General features: G+C 40.1%; 2 protein-coding genes across 2 annotated transcripts; one reads left to right on the top strand and one right to left on the bottom strand.

The window, feature by feature from the left end:
* Positions 1-4,676: 4,676 nt before the first annotated feature.
* Positions 4,677-10,700, top strand: grk7a (G protein-coupled receptor kinase 7a). Its single transcript, XM_054596273.1, has 4 exons — positions 4,677-5,273; positions 6,668-7,123; positions 9,687-9,967; positions 10,361-10,700. Exons 1-4 carry the CDS (start codon positions 4,677-4,679, stop codon positions 10,698-10,700), a joined length of 1,674 nt encoding a protein of 557 aa, XP_054452248.1.
* A 4,264-nt stretch (positions 10,701-14,964) lies between these two features.
* On the bottom strand, positions 14,965-19,902 carry atp1b3a (ATPase Na+/K+ transporting subunit beta 3a). Its single transcript, XM_054624969.1, has 7 exons — positions 19,641-19,902; positions 18,273-18,401; positions 17,834-17,932; positions 17,478-17,671; positions 17,193-17,243; positions 16,550-16,636; positions 14,965-16,461 (listed from the first exon to the last, which is right to left on the bottom strand). Exons 1-7 carry the CDS (start codon positions 19,753-19,755, stop codon positions 16,294-16,296), a joined length of 843 nt encoding a protein of 280 aa, XP_054480944.1. The 5' UTR covers positions 19,756-19,902; the 3' UTR covers positions 14,965-16,293.
* Between the last annotated feature and the right edge of the window lie 1,369 nt (positions 19,903-21,271).

Below are 21,271 nucleotides of genomic sequence, written 5' to 3'. Positions count from 1 at the left end.
TAGAGGAGACTGCCGTGCAGAGCCAGACAAGAGCATGAGTTCATTATTTTGTCAAATGTTGCGGGAGCCCTGTGTTTCAGGCTTTCTGTTAGATTGATAAGCCATTTATACTCATACCTCATCCTAAAAGAGTTGGGTATTGATTTTTTGAAAAATATGATCTTTTTTTGGTCAAATGTAAAAAAACAGTATGTTTGATATGGTTATTGAGCTGTCAGTCCTTTACATGATATTTGTGGACTTTTTCATTAGTATATCCATTGTGCCATGACCTTTGTGACTTGGAATGATTGTTAATAGTTAACAATAATTAATTGTTTGTTGTATATACAAGTTGTTGTATACAATATTGTACGATGTAATATTTAATATACAATATGCAATTCTGCTGGCTGCAGCTTGTCATTAATGAGCTAGTTCTCAGGAAAACCTCAGTAACTGCCACTTTACGATTAGACTCAACTTTACTTGAGAGGACATAAACATTCTCATTTATTTATGTTATAATGCGCTTAAATTGGGTGACTAAATACCGGATCATTGTATATAGCAGACTTCTCAAATAACATGATCCTGATTCAAAGCTATTCAGGAACAGTTTTTTATTGATAAGGAGTCAAATCCTTACTTGTTCCTCATTTCTTAGCAACTATTCAAGATTGTGTTTTGGTTATTAGTAAGTTTGAAATTTAACTTTTTTATACTATCTATTTTTAAAAAGGTCAAATGATCAGTAACAGTTACATCATGATCTGGATTCTGAGAGGACACAGATACTGTGTGAGTTTGATAGGATTAAAAGTAAAGCGCACACAAAAAAAAACACAGTCCACTAGGGGGCACAAGCTGCCAGTGCTAATGGTCCATCCTGTGCTCAGATCATATTGACATCATCACTGTCTGCCACCTGTGCTACTGGCCTTCACTGTATCTACTTAAAGGGACATTTCACCAATACTTCTGATTCTATGCACTCTGCTGGTGACTGCTTTCAGCTCAGCATTGTGTCCAGAGTGCATGTCTGGAGATTATTAAAGTACTTTGTTTACCTCTGAAAAATATTTCCAGCTAGGGTGCAGTTCACTGCCCTTTTTAAAAATAGCTTGGCTATTCCGCCTAGAAGCCATCTTCCATTGTATCTTGCCACATCCAAGCTTTCAGGGAGGCCAATCGTTAAAATCAAACCCTCTAGCTGTTCCCTCTGAATTCACTGGGTCGAGCCATCCTCAGCACCTGAACTGCTTTGCTCTAATTTGGGCAAACAACAGTCAGTCAGTCTCCCTCTCTATGAGAAGCAGTCCTATTGGGAAGACCTTTTCATCTGTCAATAACTGCTGCCTCCCCCCTGTACAACTCCAGAGGCCTCTTCAAAATTCAAATTGTAATAAGCCCCTAGGCCCAGGCCAGCCCTTTATATGGCTCAGTTGTGAGATTTAACATGGGCATAAGCTCCACTCTCAGGCAATATTTATGCAGCATAATCATTTATATATTTATTGGCTTCAGTTTTATTTTTATATATATATATATTTCATTTCATATTCATATCATATATCACCCACCGTAAATCTCAGTGCTGTCCTTGGAATACTCTCTGCTACTTGCCTCTTTTTATGGAGAGCTTGAGAAAAGCCATAATAGGATGGAGCCGACCACGTAAAGACCACGTAGTAAACCATGTGGGAGATGGGATGAGTATGCTCTGCCCATCTTAACCTTTACTTCCTCCTCAGGCGGGGCTAATCCTCACAAGGTGAAAGGAACAGGCTGCTCAAAGAGAAAACATTTAAAGCAGAATAGAGAAGAGGAGACATAGAAATTCTTCTTATGTATGTATATGTACTCTTTTACTCTCCCTTGCCACCACTGTATCACTTAATCCCATAGTGTGTGTTATACAGTTTGTTTAGGCGGGTGCCAAACACATTTCCTGAAGGTTTTCACTAATTTGTGACGGGCCCTCAATGTCAGTTACACGGCTCAGCAGGGATCCCACAGAGTCACGTGGGAGCTCTCGTCTTACCACTCTCTTCTCTCCCTGACCTGGTAAAAGATGAAACCTTTGACCTATTTTCATCCACTCAGAAGGCTTAAGTGATTTACTGACACTATGATCTATTTAAAACATGATTTGCATTTGATATTCATGGCTGGTCACTTTAACTGTCAAGGTGCCTCTTTCTCCATAAAATTTGGCATCTTGAATAATAGTTTGGTGAAATATTAGTAAATAAGATGTAAATTGAAAATCAACATTTCACTGAGGAAACTGTGATCTGTTTTCATTGATTGCTGTGATTTACAAATACATTGACCCACTTCCACACCGATTGTTCTGTGCGGATGTATTTCTGGCCTTGAGTCAAAAGGTCTGGTGCTCTCTGACGCCAAGCAAAGCCCTTGATCTTTTGCAGCGCACTGACAGCTTGAGACCATTTGAGAAAGGATTAGCTAATAGTATCCAAGGTATATCGCCAAGTTCAAACCAAGTGCCAATTCATCATATTGCATGTGTAAAAATTAAGACCACTTGACCACAAGTGGGTTTTTTTTACGAAGTGTTTCATCCGTAAAATGCAAATATTTTCTTTTCTTTTATATATATATATTTATACTTTTTTTGTATACTATATAAAAATATACATATATGCTGTTTAGTAGCAGAATTATATCAAGATTGATGTAGAAAGCTGGCTTTCCTCTACTATGTGTATCACTGGTATCAGGTGTATGACAGGTCCTTGGTTTGACCTCAGTTCTGTCTCATGATTGATGTCATACTCCTCAGGCTTTTTATGAACCAACTAGATAGAAGCTCTGGTGTCACATTTATGGGATCCTCTGAGTCATTGTGTTAACTATTGATTTTAGCAACCAGTGCTGTTACCTGGCATTTAAAATACGTGTGCAAAAAGAATAGGTCTTACTGTATCCGTGTCTTTTGGTTAATTTGTGCTGTTGTTCATTTGCTGAACAAGTCAGAATATTTGTACATGATGCAGGAGACAACAGCTATTGTTGTTTTATACTCACTAAGCACTGCATCAGTTATTTGATCAATTGTGTTATTTGATCAATGCCAGTAACTGCACCCGGCTGAGCTAATTTCATTTAGTTATTTTCGTTATTATGATGCACTTTTCACATGTTATACACTTTCAACATAAAACTTGTACTTCAAATGTAAGCTACAACTGAAATAACATAAAAACGAATGTAAAAGGAACAGGTAGAAGAAAACATCTTATATTACCTGCCCCCTTCTCTAAGCAAATAATAAAAATGGTCTACCACATATGGGTTGCCGATGCTTTTAAAAACCTTTTGTGTATGTGTGTGCATGCACACATCAAAACACACACACATACACAAGAAATGACAAAAGACTCAACACAAATGTTACTAGTCAAGATCAAATCATTCAATTATTTGCTCTATATAGATTATCTGAACAAGATTTAAAATGACTCCCCAGATAATTCAACTCCACACACCTAAATAGACACCTGATTTAATGTAATATGTGCATCCTGAATTTTAAAATCTATCCATGCACATTATCTATTAAAAAAATAAATCAAGACATAAATGCATTATTGCAATATCAGAAACTTATAGCAGAGAACCCCACCCGCCACATATACGTTTAATTTGCTCTAATCCACATGTCTATTAAACAACGACTCATTGTGAAATGACTCAGTTCAATGATGTGTAAAATGGTATTTTGGAATACATTATAACTATGACCTTACAAATTACAACATCTTGCAAATATCTAAGAACATGTACTCTTTTAGTAGGCCCATCCTCAACCATCTATATGCATTTAAATAAGTATTTACTCACAGTTCACTCTATAGTGATGGCCTTTACATTGCATGTATTTTTTGTTTAACAGTACAAAGTAGATATCCTAAAGTGGTGGCCACTGATGATTGAGGTTAAATGATGAGAATGAAACAGTAGACAGATTAGGAGTAAGCTCTCTGAAGTACCTGCCCTGTTGAGACTGGGAGGTGGAATGAGAAGAAGATAAGGAGGCCATATCGTAGGCCCACGGTTTACCATAGTGACTTCAGTGAAAGAATAAAATCAATATTCTGCTCAATATTTAAAAAACAATCATATTATGTATTCGTATGCTGCAATATCTTATGTAAATGCCCAACCAAGCAGTACTATGTTCCTTCCAACGTTCTTTGGTAGAGCCTTTGACAGTTGTTTAAGTTGTCTTGCTCTTTCCACAACATTTTCTGCTTCTTTTTGAGTCTTTTGCTTTGTCTCACCATCACATATACAGTCAAAGAACATATCGGACCACTGTTAGAGACTACTGAACACCGTGAACAAATATAGAGGGCTACAAAGCCTCTTAGGACATAGCCCGCTTACGATTCCCTTTCCGTGCACAGCCTCCTTGAATAGTCCACACAAAGATCCTTAAGCCAAAATCCCTCCCTGGTATTTAATTCTAAATGAGTAATTACTGGGTGTGTCAGTGTGTCTTAGGTTTGCAGGTAGGCTGGGGGAAGAAGCTCATTTGCAAGCTGGCTCTGGAGCTTATTGCACTCTCACACAGACGCACACATTCTGAAAGACGCTGAGGGTATCCGTGGGGAGCCACTGAAGAGCCCAGTCACTTAGGGGGGGACAGACCACATACAGCCGCCAAGATGTGTGACATGGGGGGACTGGATAACCTGGTGGCAAACACTGCCTACCTAAAAGCCCAGGGTGGTGATGACAAGGAGATGAAAAAGCGACGCCGCAGCTTGGCTCTCCCCAAGCCTGATCAGTGTGCTGCAGTACGAGCTACCCTTGAGAAGGACTTTACGATGCTCTGTGAAAGGCAGCCTATTGGCAAAAAGTTTTTCCGTGAGTTCCTGACAAATAACGCTGAGTTTAAGCTTGCTGCTGATTTCCTTGATGAGCTCTATGACTGGGATCTGGCTGAAGGTGCAACAAAAGAGAAGGCACGGAAAAACCTCATGAGCAAGTATTGCAAGGCTGACTCTAAGACCTTCCTGTCCTTTCTTACTGGGGAGCCTCTTGAAAAGTGCAAGACTGTGACAGATGCCACCTTTGAAGAGGTGATGAAAAGCAGTGTCCAGGATGGTGTAAGAGAATTTCTGAAAAACAAACCCTTCACAGATTATCAGGCCAGCCCATACTTTGATAAATTCCTCCAGTGGAAAGAGTATGAGAAACAGACCATCACTGACAAATACTTCTATGAGTTCAGGACTCTTGGCAAAGGAGGCTTTGGAGAGGTAAGCATGCAAATGCATCTACATATAATTTCATAAAGTCTGTTGGAATATGTGTGTAGGCAAATAATTTATCTTTTAACGCTGATTTTAGAGATGGTGTTATCAGTTTCGAAAATATCTATTTCCAACATATTTTGTTTAATATATGTAAAAAAGTGAGATAAATTACAAAAAGAGATAATATGTATTCAACATATTTTGGAATTGTAATGATGTTGCCACAGTAGAGTATTATGGTGCAGCGTCAGTGATTTTTCAATCTTAGGAAGATGTTGATAGAACTGGCATCATTCAAATACTGATCATTGGAAGCTTTTATTGTTTAATTGAGATCAATATCTCTTTCTCATTTCAGATATGAAGATGACAGTAGAACATATAAAAAATAACAACTAAGAATATGAAATCATTCAGCTGAAAATTGTTTCACGTTTGTCTGTTTCAAGACAAACTGCTATGTAAATATATGATCCAGCAGTGATTAAATTGTAGGGATAGAGAACAGCAGTATGACTTATTTCATAATAATAATTAAAAAGATTAGAGGTTGATAAGAAATGTCTTTAGAAAATCAGAGGCACATAGTTATCTCATCATGATGGCACATACAGAGGATCCATAATCGACTCCTGAGGAACCCCTTTTCTGAGTCAAGCTCTTAGCAGCAAGCCTGACCATACATCCCAAAATAAGATAAATAATAATAAATAAATAATAAATACTATTCTAAAAATGTAGAAAGCAGTTTTGATGTCAAAAATTATTAGTTATATTTTTAACTTATATTGTTTGACAAACGACAGTGAAGTTGCTACTATAACCAAGTGTGAAAGTTTTGCTGTGACTTTAAAATACTGTTTCTTATAAATCAGTACATACAGTTAATACAAGTTAATCAGACACTTTACTTGACGTCAAAGAGTTTTGATTCTGGATATACATTTTTTAACTGCTAATTTGACTTTCTTAGCATTACAATGCAGTGGATAAACCTGATCCTCTGCCTACAGCGAGTGAATGATACCAGAATGAAATGTTTAAATTAATAAATGTATTTAAGTCAGTGACATAGGTAGAAATTAGGGCGCCAAGACACAGCTGGCAAGGGTCAAGCATGGTTGACTTCTTGAATCAATTTCCATGACTTTATTCATACCAGTGATCTTAGTATTACGAGGCAGTATTTCTGATAATATCATTGTCTTGATTACCATTTCCCCAAAGGGGGCTTTCGTTCCTATTACACTTTCAACATGAGGACAAGCAACAGTCTGATTTGAGTCTTTTGATCAATGAGTGCTACCAGTCGATTAGATACCAGTAGACCATGATTAGTGTCTGAGGAGAATGGTTATTTAAAAAGTCCTAATTTTTAACAAATAATCTTTCTCCAGGTGTGCGCCGTTCAGGTGAAGAACACAGGCCAGATGTATGCCTGCAAGAAGCTGTGTAAAAAGCGACTGAAGAAAAAGGGCGGTGAAAAGATGGCCCTTTTGGAGAAGAAGATCTTGGAGAAGGTTAACAGCCTGTTTCTGGTCAACTTGGGCTACGCTTATGACACCAAGACCCATCTGTGCCTTGTCATGACCCTGATGAATGGAGGAGACCTCAGGTACCACATTTACAATATCGGCTACGATGGCAAGGGTGCGGACAAAGGCATTGAGATGACGCGCATCATCCACTACACGGCGCAGATCACCACGGGCATTATGCACCTGCACGAAATGAATATTGTGTACCGTGACATGAAGCCGGAGAACGTGTTGCTGGATAGCCAAGGCCAGTGCCGACTTTCAGATTTGGGTCTGGCCATAGAGCTTGTTCCTGAGAAGAATGTCACTCAGATGGTGAGTAGATTTACACTCAACAGTGATATTCTGGTTGAAAAGGCCATATTTAGTTAGGAAAGAAAATCACTAAGTACACCAAGTTGCACTCTCAAAGCTATTAGGATGCTGTTAACATGATAGGGCCTAGCTTGATGATGTCAGCAGTTAAAAGATTTTACATGATGGTGAAAGATGTCAACCCTAAAGGGCCATTTCATCTATTATTCAAAGTCTCTGAAGTTGCATACACCAAAGACAAGGGTTCTCCCCCGATTATGTACCTGATCTTTAAATCAACAAAAGTTTAGTTAAGTCATCTTCTACATGGTTGACGTTTATGACCACACATAGGCTACTTACACACAAACCGCAACAGAAAAATCATACAAAGGAACAGAGAGCACTGGATGATGGTTGATCTGCATCTCGACCCTGTTTGTGTTCGCTTATCTGATGATGAGGTTGGAGCTTAAAACTGAACTCTGGCTTGGACAGGCTGTCCATCTCGGTGGGGTTTTTACTTTAAATCCGGACAGGGATTAAAGATTGCTTAAAGATCTGTGCAATGAGTCTTTGAATCCATTATGTAACTCAATTGATCCTTTAGCAGATTATAGCCTTGCCATTTATAGGCCACCATTTTGTGTAGGGGCTATGTGGGAACCTTGGAGGTCCAGTGCTTGTTAAAGTAGCAGTAAATGTGAGAAGGTTTCCCCCTGCAACTTATTTATGTGGATAGTTGCCTCAGGTGTGCTGCATTTTCTTCCCATGATACTTTACGAAGCCTGTAGCCTATAAGTACTCTTCTTGCCTCGAGGAAGAGTAACATAGATATCATGTCATCAATGAGTTTAGTTTGATGTCACGAGTTGTCAGTGGCAGAACATCATTATGGCCTGTTGGGTTAGTTACTGAACTTTGAAAATGAGTCAGGTGCTAACAAAAATTGTATTTCGGGGAATGACTAGCACACCACAAGCTTATAAATTACTGATAGAAGAATCCAAGAATGACCCGCTGAACACATTCTTTATTAAATATCTTTTCTTCCATTGTTGTCTCATAAAACATACAGTACTTTACACCTCACCTGCACTAACGCGTGGATGACCTGAAAAAAAGATGAAAATATACCAACAGGGTTTCGACGGGACTTACTTGTGGTAGCAAAGAGTAAGCTCTCGGCTCCATGAAAGTCCAGTAAGCTCATTATCCAATACTCTGATGCTCCTCAACCAGCCAAAGTGACTGGGCTAACCTCAGGCAAGGCTGGCTTTGGTCCCCTAATCTTCTTAGTGGGCATTACACAAGTCTGTCCCTGATGAGATTGACAGATCCAGGTAAAAACCTATGCTGAATAATGTATATATTTAGACATGTTGGTTTGCAAACAAGTTTTAACTGGGCTGAAAAACTTGTCCTGATCCTAGGATCCCATGATTAATCCAACTAAGGTTGATTAATCCAACTAAGGTTGGATTAATCATGGTGCTAATTATGTAACCTTAATGATCACACAAATAATTTTGCGTGCAGGTCCATACATTTCAGATGAACAGAACTAATTACAAAAATCCACCAGGAAAAGTTGAAAATGATGCAGGAGTTTAATAGATTTGCATGTTAGGTAACATGTAAGTAAGTATTAGGATGTAAAAGTTTTGCATGCAAACCTGCTTAAGACTGGTCAATAAAGTTCTGGTATTATGCCTTCACTAACTAGTCAGATGGGTCAAGTCTTGTGACACTTTATTAAGTAAGGGACGGATCTTGAAATACCATGTATGTTTAGTGATCACAATCTGTCAAATAGAAGTTGTAAGAGCTTGAATATGCTGCAGTGTCCGATGCCGACAGTCCTCATAATACCAATACAACACTTAGCCTGTAACCTATGGATCTCCTAAAAATGATTTATGCAACAGGGTTTCCTCAGGACTTACTAGCAGTAGTAATGAATGAGCTTTAGGCTCTATGCCAGTTTGTGGTGTCATTGCATTCATTATACATTAGAGGCACGGCTATGTGTTGTTTGGCTCTTACGTATTTTTGCTGGTGGCTATAGCATCCACAAATGGCCAGTCTTTATATAAGAGGCTGGACAATTTGAACAACAACTGGTCAGTGTGCAGACACACATGACTCTTGACAGGTAGTAGGCTTAGCATTAGGATTAAGGCTTCAGGTGAGGTCATAGAGGGAGGGAAGGTTAGGAAGAGAGGGAGAGGTGAAAGTGACACCAAGGGAGACAGAAAGAGAAGACTAGAGTAAAGCTTTAGTAACCCAGTCAATTGACCTGTGTTACACTTGTCAATGGTGATGTATAAAGGCCATGTCTCCCAGTTTTAAAGTTCATCTTTACCAATCTGTACTTTCAAGGGACCGCTCTCTCTGTTCTCTGTGTCCTTTCAGGAACAGGGTTATGAACTATTTGCCATTCACATCACTATACTATCATCATTGCTTAATTATATAAGAGTCGACATCTCATATACAACACAATATGCTTTCTAACAAGTAAAATGTATTAAAACAATTAACAGAAGAACCTCATAATGAATGTCCCAACCCCCTCCTCCAGGCTGGTACTGGAGCATACATGGCCCCTGAGCTCCTGACCAAAACCCCGTACAGGACATCAGTGGACTGGTGGGCTCTGGGCTGCAGTATCTACGAGATGGTGGCTGGCTACACACCTTTCAAAGGCCCTGAGAGCAAGAAGGAGAAGGTGGAGAAGGAGGAGGTGCAGCGCCGCATTCAAAACGAGGAACCAAAGTGGGAGCACAAGTGCTTTGATGCTCCCACCAAGGACGTCATCCAGCAGTTCCTCAAGAAGAAAATCGAGGAGCGCCTGGGCATGAAGTAAGTGGTTCTTCTGCTCTTTAAATCTATAAGTAAGCCATGTGCTGTTTGTGTGTTTGTGTGTGGCTGTACAAAGTGGCTTAGGGAATCTGCATTTCCGCAACATAGTGTGTCAATTTCTGTGTCAATTGTATATTCTTCAAAATCACGTCAAAATATGAAATCAGTTCCCCACAATTTTTTTTAATTCGGAAGATATTAATTGGCATTCTGGTGCAATCAAGAAAATTGAGATTGTAATAACAAGCTTGCTAAGAATGAGCTGGTTGAGTAAAGCTGAGAAAACTTTAACTGTCACCAAAAGGTTGCATGAACCTGTGCAGCCACTTTTTTTTCGTGTTTCATTAAGACTTACATTGCCGTTTCGAAATTATAATTTTGCCCCCTCTTTAGGAACAACATGGAGGATCCCAGGAAACATGAGTGGTTCAAGTCAATCAACTTCCCCCGTCTGGAGGCCGGGCTGGTGGATCCTCCATGGGTCCCCAAGCCCAACGTTGTCTACGCCAAGGACACTGACGACATCGCAGAGTTCTCAGAGATCAAGGGCATTGAATTTGATGCCAATGACAATAAATTCTTCAAGGAGTTTAGCACAGGTGCTGTGCCTATCCAGTGGCAGCAAGAGATGATTGAGACTGGACTGTTTGAGGAGCTCAATGATCCCAACAGGAAAGAGGGCGGAGGAGATCCCGATGACGATAAAAAGTCTGGCACGTGTATATTGCTGTGAGATGTCACACGTTTGATATAATTTACCAGTAATAACACTCAATAAAATAGTTTGTTTTCTCAGTAAGATGCACACCAATATTGATGTAAAAGATGCAGTATGAGCGTCTTTGTTGAGAAAGATGTAGCGTTCGTCTCTTTTAAGGATGCTCAAGGAGATGCACTGCTTTCGCGGCACGGTTCGGTAAAATATGGAGGATGTGATGATGTATTTTGAACATCATTTCTCTGGTTCACAGCTTCTCATGCAAATATCTAATGATGTAGACTTGCAACTATGTTGACTGCTAGTAGTCATTTTTACAACCTTTTCACTAAGGAGAGTAGTGTTAGATTAGCAAGTTAAAGGCCTTTGTGCCATAAATACTATTGTTAGAGTCTGAATCCAAACTGTATGAGAAATAACATTTTTTTAATAGTGTTTGCAGTAGAATTACCCTCTGAAGTAATGCTGTTGCATTAAATCCTAAGCTTTAAACGAATTGGAACAAACGTGTAAAAATATTTAAGTATCTTCTAGTGGATAATGTAAAATTGACAGCATTTTGTAGCACTCCCCCACCCTCCTATGCGCTTTATTAATGCCACCATGCAGTCACACTGTTTCTTCAGTGAAACATGCTTTTTAAGCACGTGTCAGTTTTAGTGTTAAAAATTATATTTTGTGATCTAAACCTCTTAATTAAGGATAATTACTGCATTTACATCCAGTTGGTTACTTTCTGACCAACATTTCAGTTTTATAAAAACTATAAAAAGTAATTGTATGTATTGTATATAAAAATAAATAAATCTATTTATCTATGCACAGAGAGAAAGGCAAATATCTAAGGCATCTAGAATTAAGGATGTATTTGAAAGAGCATGATACTGAACACCTCTTCACTGAGTCCCTCTACTGTTGGTGCTATGAGGCTCCACTGAGTGAGACTGTTTAGCCCTGGGATGCCGAGCGAAAGATGAGCTCAGAAACAGCAGTTAATTGCTGCATATGAAGGAGGAAAATTTAGAGGAGACAATAAGTTCCTGTACCAGGAATGTGCAGGTTGTCATGTCCACGGCCCTGAAACACTGTGATACTTTTGGGCGCTTTTCTTAGTTTAAAATGAGTGTGAATCACTCAAACTAGACGGATCCTGGAAAAGAGTCCACTCTTGTGGTCATTAAGATGAGTATATATGAGACTTGGGTTAGTTCAAAAGAAATTGTAATTATTGTTTACTTGTCTCAGGGTAATTATTTGCTTTAAATTTTTAAATTTCCAGATTTTGAGAGTTGAGTTTTTACAGTTATGTTAATAAGATAAATATATATATATATATATATGATCCATGTACTTGTAAATATAACTTGAGAGGAATTGCTGCTAGAGTATTGTCAGATGTAAAGCAATCTCAAATCATTGAATAAATTAAAATATATGACTTTTACAATGCGTCTCCTCCGTTATTATAAATATCTATGTTTGTCTGAATTTGTTGTAGACTTTAGGCTTAGCAGTGTCAGAGAATGCCCACGATTGTGACATGTTACTCATGTACTATGTACTCATGTTACTCTCTGTGCTTTATATAACAACAGAGAAAGTCCTGCTAAGGGCTCTAGAGTAAAACCCAAAAATATCAACTGCATTAATCCCCTTCAGGATGCTGACTACAGCAAGGCTGTGCTGCAGGACGCTGCAAATGGGCAAGTTCAACTCTTAGCTGATAAGGCGATAACCAGCGTTATCCTTGCGCCTTCTTTGCTTAAATCAGCTTCTAATCCCCGAAGCATCTCAATGTTACTACCAAATGACGGGTCTGAGCAGAAAGTAGAGCTACCCTGAGGAGCTGAGAAACATTATCGCACCACATTTTGACATTTTATTTAAAAAAAATAAAAAACAATTCTAAAAATCAGCCAATTGCTTGTGAGTGCTGAAAAGTGAGACAATTACTATTTATTTTTATTCGAGCAAATCTTTGCAAGAATAAAAATAGTGGAAAACAACTACAAATACATAAACAGATATACTACGAGAGATCTTTCTAGGTCATATTTTTAAGTTCCTAGTAGTTCCAACATTCCAACATTTATTTTTTATAAATTCTATACATTTTCTATAAATATGAATTCATTTCCTCGGCCATAAGTCCAAGAAATAGACAGATACAAATATCTGTTTGGTATTTTCTTTTTCAATACTTGTTTACAGTGTTCCAACTCAAGGACAGACACTAAGGTGGATTTGTGCTGCAGTTTAACCCTGAGATTGTATATCACATGTAGCAGGCCTTTGGGTAAAGAGATGCTGTTGACAGTGAAGGACAGAGCTGCTGCTGCTGCTGCCTCTTGGTGCTGTGGGAGCTGATGGATGGAGGTGCTGTGTAATGACAACAGACAGGTGTGAAACTGACCTGATCTGTTCAGACTTCTACAGCCATTGCAGTCGCTGTGGGAATAGATACAGGTACAACCATTCACTTGATGGTTACATCGCTGTGGGAATGAGATACAGGGCCCCCAACACAACCATTCACAAGGACCAATTATGATGGTTACATGCACCATGACACATCTAGGAACCATGTGTGATTATATGTTAGGCTGTCACTTTATACATGGTCTATCATAATTGATGAAAAGGAAAACGACACATCTAGGAACCAAAGGCTCACTTACCTGGTCTAGATGAAAAGGAAAACGAATCTACCCACTAAGCTCATTTCCCAGTGACTGTCACCTGACCTAGTGGAAACCAGTGACACGTTTAATCATGTGGATCAGTCGCCACTTATTTGTGGAGTCAGAAAAAGCGCAAAATGCAGAAAGGGGAGTGGTTAAATGCCTCACTAACCTCCTCTGTGTCTCTGCTGCTGCCCAGCACCATGTTGGAGCCACGCTTTCACTAACATCTTGCTCTGCCTGTGTTCTCTCTTGCTCCCTCTTGTGGCTACAGATACTAGTGCATTGAAATAGCAGCAATAAAGTATTTGCTATTTCCAGATATTAGAGTAATGATTACCTGAGCAGTAAAGGAAGCTCTACCTCCAAGTGTGTTGTAATCCGAGTTTCTCTGTGATTTATTTACACAGCTTGGCCACATTGTTGCCTGGTCCAAAGATTGGGCGTTTACTGGGGATGATACAGGAGCTCGGTTAAAACTCCTATTGACACGCATATGCATTGTGAGTAGATTATAAAAATGTTGTGAATCGACAGGATCAGGTGCATCGGTTAAAATCAGGTATGCTTAGACATGCTTAGAGTAAAAACATTACCTATTACATATGTATTTGATATAAGTACATGATTTAAGAGATAAGATAATCCTTTATTATTCCCGCAGCGGGGAAATTTGCAAATATAGTGAACTAACAGGATAATTAAGTTGATATAAGTCATTTCATTTGAACTACATTAAATAGATACGAAGTACAAACAGTGTCCTTCATTCATGTTGTCCAGGAAGGGAGGAGGAAGAGGGAAAATGGAAGAGACCAAGCAACAGATTGTGCGTCAGTGTATTGGTCTTCACATTCACAGAGCTGTATTGTATGTTAATACTATATCTAATTACACAAGGCCATTTTATGATCTCGGTAAAATAACTGGTATTAGGGGAAACTGATTAATGCTGGCATGCTGTTGGACTTTAAAAGCAGTGTTTGGCAGAGGCATATTTTGATTTGTGGCAGTGGCCGTTTTTTTATTCAGGTTCTTTTGACTGTTGGGCTGGTTTTGTCACACAGACCTGGCTACCCTGTCGTGCCAGCTGCGTATGCCCATAAGTGCGTATTACAGCATGTGCGTGTGCTTCACTAGCTAGCGCATGGCCACCTCTTGGTGCTACATGCAGCGTCACAACCGACCAAGTCACAGCAGCAGCTCCCAGCCTCTGGTCCCCCTCAGGTCAATTATGAAAGCTCTGTCACTGTTGCTGTTGTTTGAGAGTAATTTGGAGGCAATAGATATGTTACATACAAGGAACATTCAGTACATTTTAAGGATTAAAACAATGTCTAGATAGGGCCACATGTCATATTCCAGATGTCCATGAGTTGTTAGAAGTTAAAGAGAAGAGTTTTGATTTATTTTTTACTGCCCCATTAATCATCTCATGATCTCCACACAGATGCATCTTGAGACCCTTTTTTAGGGGGCATTTCTGTATTCTTTACTCAAGCAAAGGAGCTTTATATTGATTCCACCAATGACAAAAGCTACAAATAAAAAAATCACAAGGATTTTTCTTTTTTTCTTCAAAATCACTTTTATTCCACAATTTATTTCATCAGGTCTTAAGGCACCCTGAAGAGATGTTACAAGTTGGTCTTTCAAATGAGGGTTCCTTTTAAGACTGTGTAAACATAGCTTTGAATAAGATAATTTCCTGTAAATCTTTGCTTAAATTATTTCTTTACAGTGCACAGACATTGTGTTTTGTGACAAAAATACAGTGTGAATTAAGTAAATATGGTAGGTAGTGAATATATACATTGAAGAGTAATAGATTGGCAGACAATCAGATCAACAGGCTGAAGAAGAGAGAAAACTAACAAACAATCTTTGAGACCCAGATAGATATACAGATCACGTAAAGATATACAGTACATAGTTACAGTGACGTTTTTATTTTTGTAACGCTTTCCCAGCTCCTTTTCACCTTAAAAGCATTTTTTTTACACTGTACCTTCTTGTGTGCGTGTGTGTGTTGCCTCAGCCACCATCACTACGCAGCACCCCGCGAGGTGGAGCGGGACAACTTGTCTAGTCTTGGAGGGCTCACCCACATGTTGGCTATTGCAGTGAAGAGGTGAGTAAACAGGAAGACGGGAGGACAGACAGACGGACATGCAGACAGACGGCACAAGACTGGGTTGTGGCTACGTAGACCACAACACGAATATCTATCAATAATTCCCTAAATATGATAAGGATCACAATGTATTTATATGTAGAAAGGGATTTTGTAATTGGCATTTCATATACAGGGATACAGTGGCTATACTTGATTATCAAGGTACGTTCCTATGAAGTCTTTGTGATGTGATGTGATGGAAATGTTCTACTTTCTCAATTATACTATACAGCAAGATAAAAATCCTCTCAACACCAGCGAAAATACAGTCGTTCACACAGTTTGGAGAGATGAAAACAACACTCACTTCCTGACAGCAGAAAGATCTATAAAACATAAAAAAAAAAGTTGCATCAGCAATTTCACAACAGCTCCAAATGGCTTGGTTGCAATGGCTAAAAGTTATCTAATCACATCAACACTTAAAAATAATAATAATAATAATAAACTGAGTGAAGAATGAACAGTGCAACTGGTGAATGAAAGAATGGATGGGGTCAGGAGCAGAGCCTGTGTCTTTGATCTTTGAGGAGATCGTGAAGGAAAGAAGGGTCAAAAATGTCAGCAAAGCAACAATCAATATCTGTATCTAACTGGCTCTCCTATCTACATCTACCTTTGGGCCACCTCCCAAAATGCTGTCTTTGTGACATATTTGACACTCCCTTCCTTTCGTAAAATTTTAAACATAAATCCTTAGCAAACGTGGCAGCATCTGCGTCTGGTTTCCTTTTACCGGCTGTCTTCTCTTTTACTCGACCACCTTAATCCTGAAGGTAACACGACCCAGGAACTTATCCCTTTCGTCGTTGTTGCGGAGGTCAGAGCCCTCCACCCTGCACTCCACCGCCAGCTCCTTGTTGTAGTCGTCCTTGGTGAGCAGCAGCTTCACAGCCACCAGGGGCTGAACGTAGCTCTCCTGCATCAGGAAAGAGACGGCCGTCTGTCAATAACACATCGAGGTGAGGATGTTAGCGGACTTGATCTGACTGGGGATAAGTACTTACATGGGCTTTCTTGCCGTAGTAGGGGAAGTACATCTTATCAATGCGCCCCTCACTGGGGAAATACTGCATTTGAATTGGGCTTTCTCTCTGCACAGAAGAACATGTGTTAGTCAATGCAAAGTATGCATTAAATTAAATGCAGGACATTATGGTAAATGAATAGCAAATGAGACATTTTTCCAAGATCACGAGACAGGACTTGAAAAAAAGGAAAAGCAATGGCCCTCTGTTAGTGAGGAGATTTAAATGAAGTAGAAAACGTGTAGTGCTCTGCGTTAATCTGCAGAAGGACATATGTGGCTGAAAATTGCGCCTATTAGATTAAGATGACAGGGAAATGGCACTAGGATGGGTTTAGAGGCACCTGCGTAATGACTTGTTACATAATAAAAATGTGTTAACACCCCTACTGGCCTTATCCTGATAATTTACATATTATCTTACCCTAAAGCCGTCAGTGACAGCATGCAGAAAGAAATCGGACACAAAACAACAAAAAGAAGGAAAAAATGAAAGATCAACAGAAAGAAAATATTGACACCGTTATGGTCATCAGGGATTCTTTAAATGAACGAAGTGAATTAAAAGAATACACATACAAACAACTACAACATGTAGAGTATAGTGTGGAAAACGTGTTTACTTTTACTGTGCAGTTGATGTAGGGATCCCCACGAGGCTTCAGGCCAATTATCTGTGAGGTGAGGGAAACAGGAGAGGTTGAGACTGTTGAAAGGCTGCCAAATGTCAAATTAGAAATGAATCAAATAAATCATTTTGGGAACTGTCAGCAGGCAAGTAAACAAATGGAGATTAGAAGCTGTGGGAAGGAATTAAAGGTTAAAAGACAGAGATGAAAAGACAACATTTTTAATTTCTAAAGAAAAATAACATTTCAGTGATTTTCAGGTCACTGTAAATGAGTTACCCTGTTCATTTTCAGCAGCACACAGGGTTTTCCCTCAGAATATCCAAAGCTGGTGTCAGAGAGGCCGGAGCAGAGACTCAGGAAGCCCCTCTTGAAGCGGCAAGCTTTCTTTGTCATGTCCTCTGTGTCGTCCTGCATAAAATACTCTCCTCGGGTGCAATCTTCATTACTCTCCTGCTGTGAATCGTTATAATCTGAGAGAGAGAGAGAGAGATGAACAGAGATATATTCAAGTTAATGGAATGAATGATTAGAAAAAGATCCGGGAGAAATGGAGTGGAATTTCCTTTATTTCATCCAGCTTTCAATCTGTTTTAATATTAATTTCTTAGTGTATCAATGGGAAGTGCACTTACTTTGCAGAAAGGAATCCAGGTGCTTGACATAATCTGCATACTTTAGGGGGTCAGATCTGTTGAACGACATATCCAGAGCATTTGGACGAATCACCAACCCTGCAACCGGGACATAAAGTAAACAAACATGGAGTAAAGTAGTAAATTATCCCCGGCAGGAGAAACAAATGCACAGCCTTTATCGGGGTTTGTCTCGAGTTACAGCTGGACTGAAAGCATTCTCTGATCCAAACAAGCTCCACTGCTGATATCACACAGGAAGAGACTTCAAAATAGAACAATACAAAAAGCAGCTGCAATGAAGCCCATTATTGTGACAGCATCTCATTGGTGCAGGTATGAATAATGAATGCCCCCAAAAAGCAATGCTGCCAGTTACAGTAGCTAAAAGCCCCGGTCCTCATTTGTGCTTTTTCCTGTTTGGTGAGAGAACACATACCTGGAAACGGAACACGGTCCTGGTACTTGGGCACATAGTCATCCAGAGTGAGCAGCAGCACCCACATGGTCAGGGCGAACATGCCAGCCAGGAAACAGTAGAAAACCAGGTAGAACAACAGGATGAGGGCTGGAGAAAGGTAGAGGAACAGAAATAGAAAAGAAAGGAGACATAAAGACAGAGGGGTCATGTATAATTAACTACAAGCTTGATGATCTCGGGCAACATTCTGATTTCCTTCATCTATGGGCTGAAGAAATTGTCATTTGAGTGTTCAATCCCTTTGAGAGAAACCATTTTGGATCAAGGGGGAAATGCTACTTGCTGCTAACAAATCTGAGGCCATTTTTTCACTGGAGACCCCTCATTTTCAAATTACTCAAGATGCTGCAGTGCTGAAAGCATCTGAAGCCTCATTTATGCAGAATGCGGGGCGCAGAAAAGAAGCCACAGTTATGGAAACATCTGACTCAAAATGGTTCACCACCATCCAGCTTGCACAGCACGGATGCCCTCTAAGTTGACCAAAAAAAAAAGGGGGAAAAAAATGGATGGAGCCCTCAGCTTCCTGTTGTACATCCCCCCTTTCTCTCATTCCTCTCCAACAGTATCCCACAATGCACCTGCCTAGTGCTTGAAAAGGAGAGAAAGAGAAGAGAGGGAATCCCATTTGACCTTGACAGGCATGCTAATGTGGGCGGCCATGCAACTGCAATGGAGCATCCCACTGCACAGCAGCACAGGGGCCCAGGCAGCCTGACAGCCCGCACTAGCCTATAGGAGCTGGCTGCTGGAGGGAGGGTGGCATGTTACTCCCTCACTCACTCACTGGAAATAACTGGGGAATCATTACATAAAATATATCAGCGATGGATAGGGCTCATGAATGCTGTGGCACACTCTGCAGATATGATTAGGTAATGGGGGAGCGGGGGGTTTGCCCAACTGGGGTCTGCACTGTGAATACAATTTCTCTGTTAATGCTATTAATGCAGATGATAAAATATTTAAACCCCTCCCCCCAACAACAAAAATCCTCTGCTGTTATGATTGAATTGATCATCACCTGGGTTGATCATTTGTGAGAGACTGGTGAACCCCTATGATAGCATCACTGGTGAGCCTCTTGTTACAGGCTTCTCCTTTACACCTTCATGTAGGCCTATGATAATCCAACACCTATGAGGCAGTCATTTTTAATTAATCCATACACATATATATATATATATATATATATATATATATATATATATATATAGTAGGCTATGTAATCAGGAGACACGCATCTTTAATGCTTTGAAGTGGGAAGAAGGAAACACCATATAAGGTTAAAGCCACTAATTGGCTGCTGTGTGACGGGGATCTTACCCCAGCTGCTGGCCGTGCGACCCAGCACCTCCCCGGTCCTCGGGTTGTAGAAGGAGTCCTTCCAGCTGGACGCGTTCTCCTTGTTGGGGGCCGGTTTATCCTCAGTGCTCGCCATGGTGATACTTCGTTATGGTCCAAAAATGAGCGGTAACCTTTTCCTTAAAACAAAAAATGCAGAAAAAAGAAGGGGAGAGGGCGATGCAATGAGGAGAAGAAGCCGGCGAGGCGGCGGAGAGAGGAGTGGGCGGGAGAGAGAGAGAGAGAGAGAGAGAGAGAGAGAGAGATACTCTGCTGGAAGAAGAAAAAAAAAGGAGAAGGGGAAGGAAAGGAAAGAGAAAAATCTGTGACGTCTACACAAGCCCCGCCGTGGCAGTGCGACCAGATGGATGTACATTGGCTGATGACGGAGAGACGCACACATTATAAATAGAGCTCACTCACACTATCTTTCTTAGATTATGGTGGCTTCATGCGTTTGGGAAAATACATATTTATTTGCATAAAGTGACAGGCTTTTGGGGATCCTTCAGTAAGAAGGTCGCCTTCTATGGTTATACAATAATGTGACATGTCATACTGATTTATCACAGTTCTTCTGAGCACCAGTGGTACACGTTGAGTCACCAAACCCAGAGACAGTCCTGTAGGCTGCAAGAGTGTTTCCACAGCAAAGGATGCACTGAATCAGTTTAGAAAGCTCTGGTTTAGTGCACACACACACACACACACACACACACACACACACACACACACACACACACACACACTTATATGTGCATTTGTGTGTGTTTAGAATACTATATATATATATATATATATATATATATATATATATATATATATGCCTGTGATCAGCATACTTGAAGCCCATGAGGATGCCATTTGTGACTGACTGGTTGAGCATAGATATTTGGAGCATTTGCCAACCCTTGTTGCTATGGCAATTTAGCACTACTGAAATGTGTGTGTGCGCCTGCAAGAGCGAATGAGTGAAAGAGAGAAAGAGAGGGAGAGAGAGAGAGAGAGTAGAGATTGCATGTCTGTAAACAGAGAGATGTGTCACAGTTAACAGAACATTTTATTCTAGGGAGTAAGGCAACGATGCTATCTTATTACATCATTGTTTTGTATGCATGTTTATTAAATAAGCTTCAACTGCACAAAAAATACATTTGATCATACGTATATGCTAGTCTCTGCTTTGCCAGTCCATACACATGGTGCAGGTTTGCGCCAATGACTGGAATGAAGTGAACCTAGAGAGAAGGAGTTAGGGGCTTAGGCAGCAGGCGGAAGGAGACTGAGACACTGACAGAAAAAAAGTAAGAAGAAAGCTTAACTTCCAACCCGGGTCCCCGTGCGAACAATCCCAGTGTCTCACAGAGACTGAGGAAAGAGAAGAGGGAGTTATATAATGACCCTTGATGCAGGGTTCAGCTCGTATGGGGGAGGGGGACAGGCGAAGTGGTCGCATTGCATCCAGTTCCTGCTGTCAGATTGAATTTGTTGCAAGGCAGAGTCCACTACAACTCATACAATGCGGTACCAAGCTCATAACCAGCGCACACACACACGCACACATACACACACACTTAACTGATTAGTGTGAGAGCCAGCAGCACTGATTCATG

This window comes from Anoplopoma fimbria, chromosome 3 (genome assembly GCF_027596085.1).
Source record: "Anoplopoma fimbria isolate UVic2021 breed Golden Eagle Sablefish chromosome 3, Afim_UVic_2022, whole genome shotgun sequence".
Lineage (NCBI taxonomy): Eukaryota > Metazoa > Chordata > Actinopteri > Perciformes > Anoplopomatidae > Anoplopoma > Anoplopoma fimbria.
Note: the sequence above shows the minus strand (reverse complement) of the source record. Positions and strands in the feature narration are given on the sequence as shown.